Below are 14,639 nucleotides of genomic sequence, written 5' to 3'. Positions count from 1 at the left end.
CATTTACTCTTTGTCTGACGTCAGGGTTTCCACAAGTCTGCACTGCAGCTGCACCCCCATAGTGTGACTTATCAAGTGTCCCTGTTCCCCAGGTGCTGTAAGCCACACTCAGAGCCAGAGCACATGCAGCCTCAGGTGGGGCCTGGGGCTCAGGAGGTGCTGTCCCACCAGCAGGAGGGCGTACTGCAAAGCACCTCTTAGTTCCTGAGGGTGCTCATGGCCTCAAGCCACCCTCCACTAGGGAGGACAAAACATGCCCTTCTGCTTCCCTCGCCCCTTCTCCACTAGTTACCTGGAGAACTTCTGTTAGGAGAAAACCCCTCACCGACTATTAGATTGTCCAGTGTCAGATTGTACAAAAAGTAGAATAAATGCTCATTACTTATCACTTTCAAAATAATAAGTTGGTTCCCCACCACATTCCAAAGGTGAAGCACTCTTTTTAGTAGCACTAAGAACTCAAGGGCTGAAACACAGTTATTCTTCTTATTGACACTTAAACTGCCAGTGGCAGCCTCTTCAGACAGGGTCCTTCCAAACCTCCTCGGTTCTCTCCAGTTACCCCCCTGCTGCAGGCTGCACCAACAGGTGTTCCGAGACAATCTCACTGCTCCAATTCCTGCTCCAGACCTGGAGTCAACCAATCCTGCAAGAAGGACTGGTCCCTCTGAGCAGGAAAGAAGGCTTCACCATGAGCTGTGCTGCACCACCTCCAGCTCTGGTGGGAAACAAGACTTGGAGACTGGCTGGCTGGCTGACAGACTGACTGGTTCTTAAACATCTTGTGACTGCTTGCTGATATTTTTAATGGAAACTCTAGGACACACAATCTTCACTTGACCTCCTATCTTACTTAGATCAGCTACCTCCTGTCTTCCACATAAGAAGCCTAGTTCAGCCAGGCACAGTGGCACATGCCTATAATCCCAGCATCTGGGGAGGTTGAGGCAGGAGGATCACGAGTTCAAAGCCAGCCTCAGCCAAAGTGAGGCGCTAAGCAATTCAATGAGACCCTGTCTCTAAATAAAATACAAAACAGAGCTGGAGATGTGGCTCAGTGGCTGAGTGCCCCCGAGTTCAATCCCCAGTACCAAAACACAAAAGAAGGCTACTTCAATCCATGATAGGATTAGCTTATCACCAAATGAGTCATTCATATGTTAATTCATATTAACACACTCTTTCACCACATTGACACCAAAGCTGACGATATCTCAACCAAAACAGCCACAGATGATGGTCCCTCCCTCCCTTCCAATCTGAGGCACCACAGGGGCAGATGGCCAGGACATGGCACTGTCCCGCTGACATCACTGGGTGTCAGCACACAACTGCCGTGTGTGTGATGCTCACCACAGTCCTCAGCGCAATGTCTCTCCAGCTGTTCTGGAAGACCTTTCCTAGTAGATCCTTGAGAAGGTACCACAAGAGCATAATCTTTGTGTCCTCACGTTGACAGCCACTCGTCTGGGCCCCTGACACCTGGAAGCGTACACAGCTGAGCCTAAGGACTTCGGGCTTACATCTTCATCCCATGAGCATCTCACACACACTGTTCTACAGCCTGAAATAATTTGCTATTTTGATCTGAACACCCAAAAGAAAGATGGATTTTCCAACTCTTAACTTTTTTTTTTTTTTAGTACCAGGGATTGAACTCAGGGGCACTTGACCACCGAGCCACACCCCCAGCCCTATTTTGTATTTTATTTAGAAACAGGGTCTCACTGAGCTGCTTAAGGCCTCACTTTTTCTAAGGCTGCTTTGAACTCATGATCCTCCTGCCTTGGCCCCCTGAGCTGCTGGAATTACAGGCATGCACCACCGCGCCCTGACCCAACTCTAACAATTTTATTAGAAGATGTCTTGGTCTTTCTGGGTCAGTGTTTTCATGTACACAATGTGCCACTCAATAGTTTCAAGGTTGTTTTTCTTTTCTTTTTTTTTTTTTAGGAAGTTTTTTTTTTAATTTGTTATATGACAACAGAATGCATTACGATTCATATTACACATATAGAGCACAAGTTCTCATATCTCTGTTTATACACAAAGTAGAGTCACATCCTGTGTGTCTCCATACACGTACTTACTGTAACGATGACCATCACGTTTTTCCACCATCTTTCTTACCCCTATGCCTCCTCCATTCGCCTCCCTCCCCTTTTCCCCTTTGCCCTATCTAGAGTTCATCTAATCTTCCCACCACTACCACCACCACCACCCCCTGTCCACAGCATATTATGAATCAGCATCCTTAAGTCAGAGAAATCATTCGGCATTTGGTTTTTGGGGATTGGCTAATTTCACTTAGAATTATATTCTCCAACTCCATCCATTTACCCGCAAATGCCATGATTTTATTCTCTTTTACTGCTGAGTAATATTCCATTGTGTATATATACCACATTTTCTTTATCCATTCATCTACTGAAGGTTGGTTCCACAGTTTAGCTATTGTGAATTGTGCTGCTATAAACATTGATGTGGCTGTGTCCCTGTAGTATGCTGTTTTTAAGTCCTTTGGGTCTAGTCCAAGGAGAGGGATAGCTGGACCAAAAGGTGGTTCCATTGCCAGTTTTCCAAGGAATCTCCATACTGCTTTCCATATTGGCTGCACCAATTTGCAGTCCCACCAGCAATGTATGAGTGTGCCTTTTCCCCCACATCCTCGCCAACACTTGTGGTGTTTGTGTTCTTAATAGCTGCCATTCCGACTGGAGTGAGATGAAATCTTAGAGGAGTTTTGATTTGCATTTCCCTAATTGCTAGAGATGCTGAACATTTTTTCATATATTTGTTGATTGTGTATATCTTCTTCTGAGAAGTGTCTATTCAATTCCTTGGACCATTTATTGATTGGGTTATTTGGGGTTTTTTGGTGTTAAGATTTTTGAGTTCTTTATAGATCCTGGAGATTAGTGCTCGATCTGACGGGCATATGGTAAGAATTTGTTCCCAATTAGTAGGCTCTCTATTCACCTCAGTGATTGTTTCTTTTGTTAAAACGAAGCTTTATAGTTTGAATCCATCCCATTTATTGATTCTTACTATTAATTCTTGCACTATAGGAGTCTTTTTAAGGAAGTTGGGGCCTAATCCAACATGATGGAGATTTGGGCCTACTTTTTCTTGTAATAGACGCAGTGTCTCTGGTTTAATTCCTATGTCCTTGATCCACTTTGAGATGAGTTTTGTGCATGGTGAGAGATAGGGATTTAATTTCATTTTGTTGCATATGGATTTCCAATTTTCCCAGCACCCTTTGTTGAAGAGGCTATCTTTTCTCCAATGTAGATTTTTGGCACCTTTGTCAAATATAAGATAACTATAATTGTGTGGGTTAGCCTCTGTGTCCTCTATTCTGTATCATTGGTCCACTAGTCTATTTTGGTGCCAAAACCATGCTGTTTTTGTTACTATTGCTCTGTAGTATAGTTTATGTCTGGTATAGTGATGTCACCTGCTTCACTCTTCTTGCTAAGAATTGCTTTAGCTATTCTGGGTCTCTTATTTTTCCAGATGAATTTCATGACTGCTTTTTCTACTTCTGTGAGGAATTTCATTGGGATTTTGATTGGAATTGCATTAAATTTGTATAGTGCCTTTGGTAGTATGGTCATTTTGACAGCATTAATTCTGTCTATCCAAGAACAAGGTAGATCTTTCCATCTTCTAAGGTCTTCTTTAATTTTTTTCTTTAGTGTTCTGTAGTTTTCATTGTAGAGATCTTTTACCTCTTTTGTTAAGTTGATTTCCAAGTATTTTTTTTATGCCATTGTAAATGGGGTAGTTTTCCTCATTTGCCTTTCAGAGGATTTGTCACTGACGTACAGAAATGCCTTTGATTTATGGGTGTTGATTTTGTATCCTGCTACTTTGTTAAATTTACTAGTTCTAGAAGTTTTCTGGTAGAATTCTTTGGTTCTTCTAGGTATAGAATCACATCGTCGGCAAATAGTGCTAATTTGAGTTCTTCTTTTCCTATCCGTATCCCTTTAATTTCTTTCATCTGTCTAATTGCTCTGGCCAGTGTTTCAAGAACTATGTTAAATAGAAGTGGTGACAGAGGGCATCCCTGTCTTGTTCCAGTTTTTAGAGGGAATGCTTTCAATTTTTCTCCATTTAGAATGATACTGGCCTGGGGCTTAGCGTAGGGAGCTTTTACGATGTTGAGGTATGTCCCTGTTAGCCTGGTTTTTCTAGTGTTCTGAACATGAACGGTGCTCTGTTTTGTTGAATGCTTTTTCTGCATAATGCGGCAGATCTGGGATGAAGGAAGTTTTCTTGAATCACAGATTCTAGAATGTCAGGGTTCTCTTGTTACTGTTCCCTTCTGTGGTGTCCCAGGGCTATGAGCACACGCCTGTGGCCTGCTCTCCTGGTGTGCTGCTGTGCCACTGTGTTCATTATGATTTCAACGTAACTTCCTGAGGTTGGACCTGGGCCCTCTCCTACTAAGACCATCTTCACAGGAAACCAGTTTATGTGAACTTCTAGGAGAGAGGATGAGGGTTGGCTGTTCTGACTCTGTGCTTCTGCACCCGGGATAGTTCCCCACGCAGCCCAGCACCGTGCTCCTCCTGGTGTGCAGCCATGGTCCCCACGCGGCCCAGCACCATGCTCCTCCTAGTGTGCAGCCGTGGTCCCCACGCGGCCCAGCACCGTGCTCCTCCTGGTGTGCAGCTGCGCCTTCCTTTGCTCTGCACTCCCAAGTCCACTCCTGGTAGCTGCCCACAGTGGTCCTCCCTCTAGAACAGTTCTTTATAATCAGCTGAAATGTGCAAGATGCCCCCAGCTCCTCAGCTGCTGCTCTCGACCACACTGAACTGCCCAGTGAGGACCCACTGGCTGTCGGGGATCCCTAGTCTGTCACAGTGACTTTCCCTGTCTCCTCTGCATGCTGCTGAGGCCATGTAGCTTATATTCTGAAGACCATGGCAATACCCTCGTGTCTGGCTTAGCTGTACATTTTGCCTACAGGAGTAGATTTTCCTGAGTTGCCCAGGCTGACTTCCTGGATATTTCAAAGATAGACAAGGCCTATGAAAGTTTCTCACCATCTCCCAAGATTTCTAGTCTTAAATATAAAATTCCAAGAAATCAAGATTCCTGCATATTGTAATGATAAGAAAACATACACCTTCTTCTAAGTGAAAGGTTGATTTGTCTTACCCTAGAGGAAGACAGATGCTGCCCCAAAAATTGGAAGATCCAGGAAAACATTTGCTTGCTAAGAATCACTTAGAAATCAAACATAATAAATCAAAGCAGTGCTCTACAAAGGCATCTTTTCTCCTTTTTTATTTTGAAAATATCAAACCTACAGAAAAGTTACAAGAATAGAAATGGACGCCCATATGCCCTTCATCTAAAAGTCATCTAAAGTTTTAATAACTTGACACATTTATTCTATTTCTCTCTACATTCACATTCTCAGACTCCCCAACCATATCAAAGACAGTGCAGGCATAATTATCTTTCATACTTGAGTACTTCTGAATGGATTTCCTAAGAATAAAAACATTCTGCTATAATTTTAATTTCATTGTTATAATAACATTATCTAATGTATAGCACATATTCAGTTTTCCCAATCGTTCCAAAAATGTCTTTAGCTTTTCAATCCAGGATATAATTAAGGACTATGCAGAGCATCTGATGGTCATATTTCTTCAATCTCCTTTAGTTAGAACAGTCCTCCCACTTGTTTTACAAAGTGGGAATTGTAACATTGACATTTACTTCATAGAGTTGTCGGGAAGATTAAATAAAAATAATACAAATAAGTGGCCAGCCCACCTGCATACACACTATCTGACAATGCTCAACAAATACTAATTCCCTCCCATCTGCTGAAAGCACACACTGAAGCCAGTATCCTAGTTTTATGTGACAGCTCTACTTATTGCAATACATCTTTAAAGTGGCATCTAATTTTAATAATCATACTTAATATGTTCACACCTGAAAACTTGGGTCTTTTTCAATGCTTCTGAGATGGTCAGACTGAGAGCCACAGAGGGGTCATCTCCCAGCTTCAGGAGGCCACAGTGAGCCCCTGCCACTGAATACTCAGACTGAACTAGGAGTAACAAGGCACCATCCAGGGACCACACTCTCTATGGGTTCTTGTGTCCAACTTCTTCCCCTATAAAATTTGCCCATTAAGATTATCTGTTTACATAGCAAATTGTACTGCAAGCTACAACTGGCCAAAGCTTCTGCTAAACTCTAGTGATAAAGAGAGCATCCAATGACCATGTTCTGTTTCACGTGACTAACTGACCAGGAATTTGACCTGCCTTCCATCTCAAGCCATTTAATAACCATAATTCTGGTTCTGGTTTGGTTTTATCTTAAAATTTAGAAGAAGGTATTGCCTGACTACAAATCCTAAATTGCAACCTCACTCTCAACTTAGAAGAGCAGAGACTACTCTCTGCCAAAGGCAGAAAGAAGTACAGAAACATAATAAACAAGGCAGCACTGGGCATGTACATCCAAAAGGCCACACCAACACAAACAGCTGAGGTCTCCACCTGAGGCCTTCTAGACCCTTCCTCAAGAATAACATGACGCAGGCAGAAGTGGAGTGGAGTGGAGTGGAGGCCCGGTCCCCAGCCTCTGACTGCTCACATGCCAGAAGTCCCAGCCAGAACTCTACTTCCCAAGAGCACCGGGGATGATGCCCTAGCATCTGCAGGAGAGGTGTCTGGATAGGTTCCCAGGCCTGGACACCATCTATGCTGCCATACTCCCTTCTTGGGACAAAGAAGTCCGAACCCAGGCAACCCTCTGTCCACTGACAGAAGACTGCAGCTCAGTGGCAAAGGGCGGTTTACAAATGGGGGCTGAGGACATCTGCTTCATCTGATATCTTTAAGTGCTGATATAATGTTCAATCCACATGAGTTTTTCAGTTTCTAACATGTTGCAACACTAAACATTTTTCCTACCTTTACTATATTGTAAAATTAATATTTCATTAAGAACTAGCATTTTATGCAGATTGCACAATGGTTCTTAAACACTGCAGAGAATACAGAAGGTGACTTCTATGAGGGGTATATGGACTGGATTATGTAATGAAGTCCTGGCCCGCAGTGGGATGGCATCAGGAGGTGGGCAATCAGGAAGCAGGTAGGACAAAGTTCTGAGTACCACCTCCTGATGATAGCCTCCTCCTGTAAGAAGAGAGGGGGCAGCAGAGCTCCCACACTGCACTGCATGAGGTCACAGCAAGAAGATGGCCATCTGCAGACCAGGGGAGAGCCCCTGCTGTTAACCAGACCTGCCAGCACCCTGACCATGGACTTCCAAGCTTCCACACACATAAGACGTCAGCATGCCGCTCAGTCCAGTAGGCTGTGGTGCCTTGTTGCAGGAGCACAAGCTAAGACAGAGCAGCTTGCTGGATCTTGACATAGCCACACTATAGGGAACCAGCACAGAAGTTTACTGCCATATATCTGCACAGGAAGCCAAAACTTTCAATAACTCCCTGAAGAGATCTTTTGGGGGGAAATCCTCACCAGAACAAACAGGAATACAACGTGGAACCCCCCACTGAGGGGAGAAGCAGCGAAAGAAGCCTCACTTGTGACCTGCTCTGCAAATGCGGACACCCTTAGAACCTATCTAGGTGCGGTGACAGAGGACAGTCGGGATCCTTTTCCCTACTCTAAAGCAAGGAGACAGGTAGGAAAGAACCAATCACCGAGGCACTTCCAGGAAGAGCACTAGAAGTGGGCAGGTGAAGAACAGAGCAGCAGGGACGCAGCGGGACAGACTTCTACCGCGAGTGGTCAAGGTGGCTTCACCCCAAGGGGAGGTTTAGACTAGGGGCTGCAGAATGAGGAGCAGGCCATGCAGGCTGTGCAGCAGGGCCATCGGGTGAGGAAAGGGCAAGTGCGAAGGCCCCAGCAGAAATGGAAGGGTGCACTTCTGCAACAAGGTCACCCCAAAGCCAGAGACTCCCAGAGGGAAAGAGTATGGAAGGGAATTTCCCGTCACAGGAAAACAAAACCCACAGCTGGTCGTGCAGTGTCTTGCATTCACTGAACAGCACTGTTTCCCCACATGCAAGATGCTGGGACAGACTGGCTGGGAAAGAAGCCCAGGCCGCTGGATCTGCTGCCCCTAGGGCTGCGGGGCTAATTCTTTTCATGTCACCCAGGAAGCTTCCTGGCCCAGGCCCCAGACAAACATCATCAACCCACAGGGCTCTTCCAGAAGAAGCACACTCGTGAGTCTAGGTGTTCCAAGGACTCGTTCACACAGCTAACACTTGCAAACTCACCGTGTTCCAGGTGGTGTGCAAGTCCACATGATCACCCAGAAATGGGGCTAACATCCTTTCTTAAATTGGAGATTAAGGTATAGAGAAGTTAAGCTACCCGAAGTCACATACTCAGTAAGTTCTAGAGACAGAATCCACTGGCTGTCTCCAAGAACAGCCACGTTACAGACTGAAAGTTTGCGTCTCCCTCCAAAACTCAAATGTTGAAGCCCCAGCTCTCAACCTAACTTTATCTTGTGACAGGGCCTGTGAGGTGACAGGAATGGGGCCCTAATGTAATAGGCTGGGGCCCTTTTAAGACGAGAAACGGGTACCAGAGAAATAATCTCCCTACCCTCCATGAGAGGTAACAACCAGAAGATAATACCTGCCATTCAGAAGGAAGACCCTCACCAGAAACCCACCATGCACCATGATCTCAGACCTCTGGCCCCAGACTGTAAGAAATAAACTTCTATTGTTTAAGCCATGCAGTCTGTGGCATATTCGTTAGAGCAGACTGGGCTGGCTAATATACCCACAAAGCTGTCAATGAACACAGGGACCCAGCTTCATCATTTGGCATAAGCGATCTGCAGAATCTTAGCCCTTGTCTGCCATTCCTAACATCGCAACAAATACAAATGCCCATTTCCCCAGACTCCATCTCCTTGCAGAAATCAGCAGACCCAGAGGAAGCACTTGATCATCACCGTTAATTGGAAGTCTGCAAGATCACAGCAGTTAACTGGAAAAAATGCAGCAATTCCTACATTCCACTAATTTAGGCTGACCTCCTGGCAAATGAGCACAAAATGGTAAAGAGTGAGAATTAAGAAATCATTTAGCTCAAATGTACTTTTATTACTTTAGGCATATGCAGTAACTCACTCTGCTAACAAAGTGCCAGGAGAAGTCTCAGTCGCTGTACCAAGCAACTGGCCAGCAAGTCACAAAACAGCACAGCGGGCCTCAAGCAGGGGATGGGGCACTGCACAGGAGCAGAATGTGCCGGCTGAACTTGGTGGGAAGCACTCACCATCGCTGAGGTCCTGGAGGAGATTCTCCTGGCAGGAAAAGTCCAGCTTCGCCTTGATGCTGATGGTGAAAGTAGCCACCTTCCCAGGCTGCAGCGGGAACTGGGCCAGGGTTTCTTCCAGCTTCCAGCTCAAGAAGTCACCGTATAGCTTTTCTAGGATAACAACAATGGTACAGATGAAGCACGGGAGGCAATGTACTTGCTGATCCCCCTAGAAAATGCTGACACATTCTTAAAAGTAATGAGAGATAAAAGCACTTAAGAGGCAAGAGATCAAAGAAAACTCCAGAATCAAGAGATGCTGTGAGGCAGTCGCCCCTGTTTGTGGAAAGGACTGGTAGCAGAGAAAGAGGTGGTCCACTCGGCTCTTCAGACTGAGTCCTCCACTCCTGATGAGCAGCTCCTTCTCACCCATGAAGGAAACATCGTCTCTAATCCTATAAACTAGAGTTAAACTAAATTTCTACATGAGATTTTCTGTAACACATCGCTTTAAAGAGGAACAGACCTAAGTTTAGTGGAGGAGGCATCCTCAAGTGAGGAACTTCTGGAAAAAGAGAGGACACGGTTGCAGTGGGACCTGAAGGGGGCAGTCTCGGGGGCGTGTGGAGGAGAGTGCTTCCCTGGCTTCACTGCAAATCCGCCTGCCTTACAAGATCTCGGTACTAGATGAACAGGCCTTGAAGTGGCCACCCTTGACAAGGTCTCTCCGTGTGCCCAGGAGGTTAACCACCCCTGGCCTGAGGTGCTACTTGCAGATTAGACACACCCTCTGCAGACCAAGGGAAGATGGAAGCACTAAAGCAAAACATCCTGAGAGAGAGAAGGAGAAGACGGGGCCACCTGTGCCCCTGGGAAAAGCGTATCACCTCTGGTCCCCCGGCTCCCCGCAGCCTCTCCTTCCCTAACCATTGAGGACATAAGACAAGACCAAAAATCAAGGCCTGGTCCACATGCTGCATCCCACCAAGCAGAACAGGAAGGGACCTGGGGGCCTTGAATGGCCTCCAACAGCCTCACACAAGTTTCCTACTGGCTCTTCCCATAGGTGAGGTCCCGGCCAAGTAGCCCTTCTGTTAAGAGATCTACACACAATCCTGCTGGTTCCTGAGAAGTAGGCTCCAGTTCCCTGCCAGTCTCAGAAATATCAAATGAGCCCATAGGGATGGGGCACCCCACCCACTTAACAAGGTCTGCTCCACTGCCCGAGTTGGCCGTTCACTCTTTCCTCAGTGTCAGCCCATGAGTACCTGTGATGATAGACTGCCATCAATCGCCTCTGCACCACGGTGCGTGTCTCTGTTGGGCCACCCCCACAGCCAGGGGCGAGAATCCATCCTCCCCAAGGCAGAACCAACAGCCAGCAGGCCCTGCCCATCTTCTCATCTCTCTCTAGAGGGCCTGGTTTCCTGACCTGCTACTACCCTCTTCCTGTGGCCCCTCTAGTCATGGAGTGGGGGGCAGCTAGCTGCTATTCCTACCCACTCCTTTCTGTGAAAAAATTCTCTATGCTATTTCCTTTGTCTGAATAAGGAAATGGAGGCTGAGACTAAGGAACTTCACAAACTAGGGAAAATGATCCAAAGCCATTACATTCACTTCCTGCACAAAGGTACTTCATGGTAGAGTTCAAATAGAAAGTTCTGGTTTTAGCTGGGCACAGTGGTGCATGCCTGTAACCCCAGCAACTCAAAAGGCTAAGGCAGGAGGAAAGGGAGTTCAAGGCCAGTCTAGGAAATTTAGAGATCCTGTCTCAAATATACAATTTTTTAAAAAGAGCTAGGAATGTAGTTCAGCAATAGAGCACCTCTGAGTTTAATCCCCAATACCAAAAAAGAAAAAGAAGTCTTGGTCTTAGGGCCCTGAAGCTAATCCAGTAGAAGGAATTCAGGAGACGACAGAGAGCTCGGAGGTCCACATGAAGGAAGGATCAGTGAGGTCCACTGCTAACTGCGAGAACGCAAGGCCAAATGGTGCCACGATGTACAACCTGCTCATGTCTGCCAGGCAGGAGGGGACCTCCATCGTGACGTCCTCCAGAGCTGGCCACGCTGGGGTTCAGCTCAGCTAATAGCCATGGGCATTCCTCCTGGCCTCCTGGAAGAGAGGTGCTAGCCAATGGGAGCAGACCCAGGGACGGAGTCCCTGAAAGGTGCTTAGAAACCACACCACACTCCCTTGCTTACTTAGCCATTCGCTGGACACCTCGAACGCGCCAGACACTTTCCACATGTGCCATGCTTATTCACCCCATTAACCACTGAGATCACCACTATCGCCCTGCTGAAAGCCAGGTGGTGGACACACGTGACTCGGGTCACCTGCCAAGTAAGCAGAAGACCTGGCACCTGACAGGTGCTCAACGAACATTAGCAGCACCAACTCTGCCCCTTAACCAGGTCTCCAGGTGTTGTGCAAACTGGTGTCAGGACCCACTCAGCACCATCTGGGAGGGTGGACCCTGGGAGGAAAAGGCAGCACTGTTGAGAGGGCTGTTCCCAGGGAGCAAAACTGCAATGACAGCAATGGCTTGGTAGCCCTAGGTTGGGATGGTTTCCAGAGGCTGTGGGTGTCAAAGGAGATTCTCATGGAATCTAGGCACAGACGCAGAAATAGAGAATTAGAGGAAAGTAACCAAGTCTCAGTGAGGAGAGAGAGGAACGGTCCAACAAAAGGAACCTAAGAGAGAAGAAAGCGCGTCACATCAGAGATCAGCCACTGAAATTACAGGGTAAAAATTCAAATGCTCCAGCAAACTTTGGGGAGAAATGGCAGAGAATGGCCCCCCCACAGGAGAGAGGCAGGCACTTTTGATGGTGCCCTGTATCAGGGCCAGGCAATAATGGGAGCTGACAACAAGGACGACAATCTACTGGGGCATGTGTGTCACCATCTGAGTCTCCAGACTCAACCCTGCCAGCTTAGGAAACCTCTCGGAAGCCATGGATTCACTCCAGCAGCCATGCTACTGGCAGGTGGTCAAATGCCTAAAAGGAGTACGACCAGGTTAAGGAAAAGTGAGCCCCAACTCCCCAGGTCAGCTCTGCCTCCCTTTCCACTTCCTGCATGGCCTTGGCCCCGCAGGGCCCTCCAAAGGAAGGTGGAGGGAGCACGTCCAGCGAACCAAGGCAAAAACTGAAACAGCACTGGTGAAGTGCCATCTTCCAACACGCACGAGAGCGACATCATTCCCGAGTCGAGACAGAGACAACGGAAGCTCAGAGTGCCAGCATTCACACCAGGCCATCAACCTGCAGGCATCAGAGCTGGGACTGGCCAAGACTGGGCTCTCTCCAGAATCCTGTCCACCTGTGTGCCCTCCTCTGCCAGAGACCATTACCCTGGCCAGCACTTCAACCAGAGGTTTCCAGGAAGACCTCGTGAAGGACATGTGACCAAGCGCCTTGAAAGGAGAAGGTGGGCGGAAACACAGCAGGGGCCAGACCCTGCCCTAGGCATGTGTGCAGCCACGCAGCCACGCGTCCTCCCTCACCCCAGGTCCTCCCTCACCCCAGAGGCCTCAGTGATAAATGGAGACAATAGCGGAGTCACTGTGAAGACAGACGAGGTGCCACACGGACTCAGCACAGCACGGGCACGTGGAAACTGTGGGGGAGGCACATGAACGTCTCTAGAAACCACGGAGCCCAAAAATATGTGCTTTTCCGGACCTCTGTCACCGTCCACTCACCCAGTGAATAGCCATCGCACCGCCACCCACATCCTCATGGCAGGCAGTATGCTGGCTTCTGGGGACAGAGGAACAATGCCAGAGTCTGAAGGAGATTTCTGATCGTAGAAAGACACAGGCATAGGAGAAGCCCCCCAGACTTAGACCAGATGGGAGATGAAGTCTTCCTCAATCTAGAAATTTCTCAGGAAGTTATACCTCCAATTACACTGAGAACAGTTCAATAATTGTTGAATTAATTGCCTAGAACTAAAATAAGACTCGCTGTCCTTCCTGGAAGGGTCCCAGATCTGCAGCAAAAAAACAATTCAGCTATCAGTCTAGCCCACCATAAATTTACAGCTGGTTAGGGATACCAAATTCAAACACTCTAACCACAGCACCACTCTTGCCTCTTTGGATGGCTTTTTGTTTCATAAGAGTGTTTCAACTGAGAGTCTGACTCTGTAAAAATTAACTCTGGGAAGTCCCCCAGGTTTCCCCCCAGTCTTGACTGCAGGATGCCCAGGAACAAGGAGGTCAGGAGGTCAGGAGGTCAGGAGGTCATGGTCTGCCAGACAGGTGTGAACTTGGAGAAATGCCACCGAGACTTCAGCTGGGCTGTGGGGGCACCTGTCAACTGCAGCCCAGAGGAAGAAAACGGGAGAAAGCAAGCACCCCAGGCCCACACGCTGCTCTGGTGGGCACGTCCACCAGCCGGCCATGCTAAGCTCTTTGCCTGCGCTGCCTCAGCGATTCACACGCCACTCTCTCAGAGGCCCCACCAGTGTACCCGCTTAAGGAGGCTGCTCAAGACCACCCAGAAGTGGGGATGGCCAGTGTTCAACCCTTCCCCAACAAACCCCTCCCTCATGTTCACTTGTTCCATCCTAAAAACAAACCCATGAAATGGTGCTGAATGTCAATTAGGAAGAGTACTTTTTTTCTCATTCTACTCTTGTGTACCATGTGTTCTGACTTGGATCTGCAATGTCCCTCAGAAGTTCACGCGTGGAAGGTCTGATCCCCAACGCAGCTAGGTTCAGAGGTGGGGCTCTGGGGAAGGGACTGGATCACGAGGCTCTAACCCCATCAGGGGACTTGTCCTTCTGATGGACTAATACTGTGAATGGGCCACTGGGAAGTGACAGGAAGTGTAGGCAGGTGGGGCATGACTGAGGAAGTGTGTCACTGAGGGTGGCCCTTGTACACTGTATATTGTCCCTGGCCCCTGACCTCTCCCCCACTGTTTCTGGGCCACTGTGAGCAGAGCAGCTTTTCTCTGCCACACCCTACCCACATCTCCGCCTCAGCCAGCCAACCACGGACTGAAACAATGAGCTAAAATAAATCTTTCTTTCTCTAAGTTGTTCTTGTCAGGAATTTTGGTCACAGCAACAAAATGCTGGCTGACACAACATGATGCACCAGGAACCCAACAACTAGGAATTTAATATTCAGAACTCCCAACTTCTCCCATGCTCCACGTCTTGCTCATTTCTTTCCATCCATGTTCCAAAGCACAGGACACACCAAGTCTCACAGCACTGAAAGGACTGTCACTTGGTCTAAAAATCAACCTGTTTTGCAAACTTCTCCGCATTGACTTGGCATTGTGTCAACGTTGAGCTGTACAAGACACGCACCGCGAT

The 14,639-nt window shown here is 47.5% G+C and overlaps 1 protein-coding gene across 1 annotated transcript in view; it reads right to left on the bottom strand.

Annotated features, from left to right (window-relative positions):
* Positions 1-14,639, bottom strand: part of Trappc9 (trafficking protein particle complex subunit 9) — a 501,861-nt gene that overhangs the window by 367,252 nt on the left and 119,970 nt on the right. Inside the window, exon 16 of the mRNA XM_071602098.1 lies at positions 9,318-9,470. Within this exon, the coding sequence (XP_071458199.1) occupies positions 9,318-9,470 (153 nt within the window). The remainder of the gene's footprint in view (positions 1-9,317; positions 9,471-14,639) is intronic.

Source organism: Marmota flaviventris, chromosome 15 (assembly GCF_047511675.1).
Source record: "Marmota flaviventris isolate mMarFla1 chromosome 15, mMarFla1.hap1, whole genome shotgun sequence".
In the NCBI taxonomy this organism is placed as follows: domain Eukaryota; kingdom Metazoa; phylum Chordata; class Mammalia; order Rodentia; family Sciuridae; genus Marmota; species Marmota flaviventris.
This window is presented reverse-complemented; position numbering and strand designations above follow the sequence as displayed.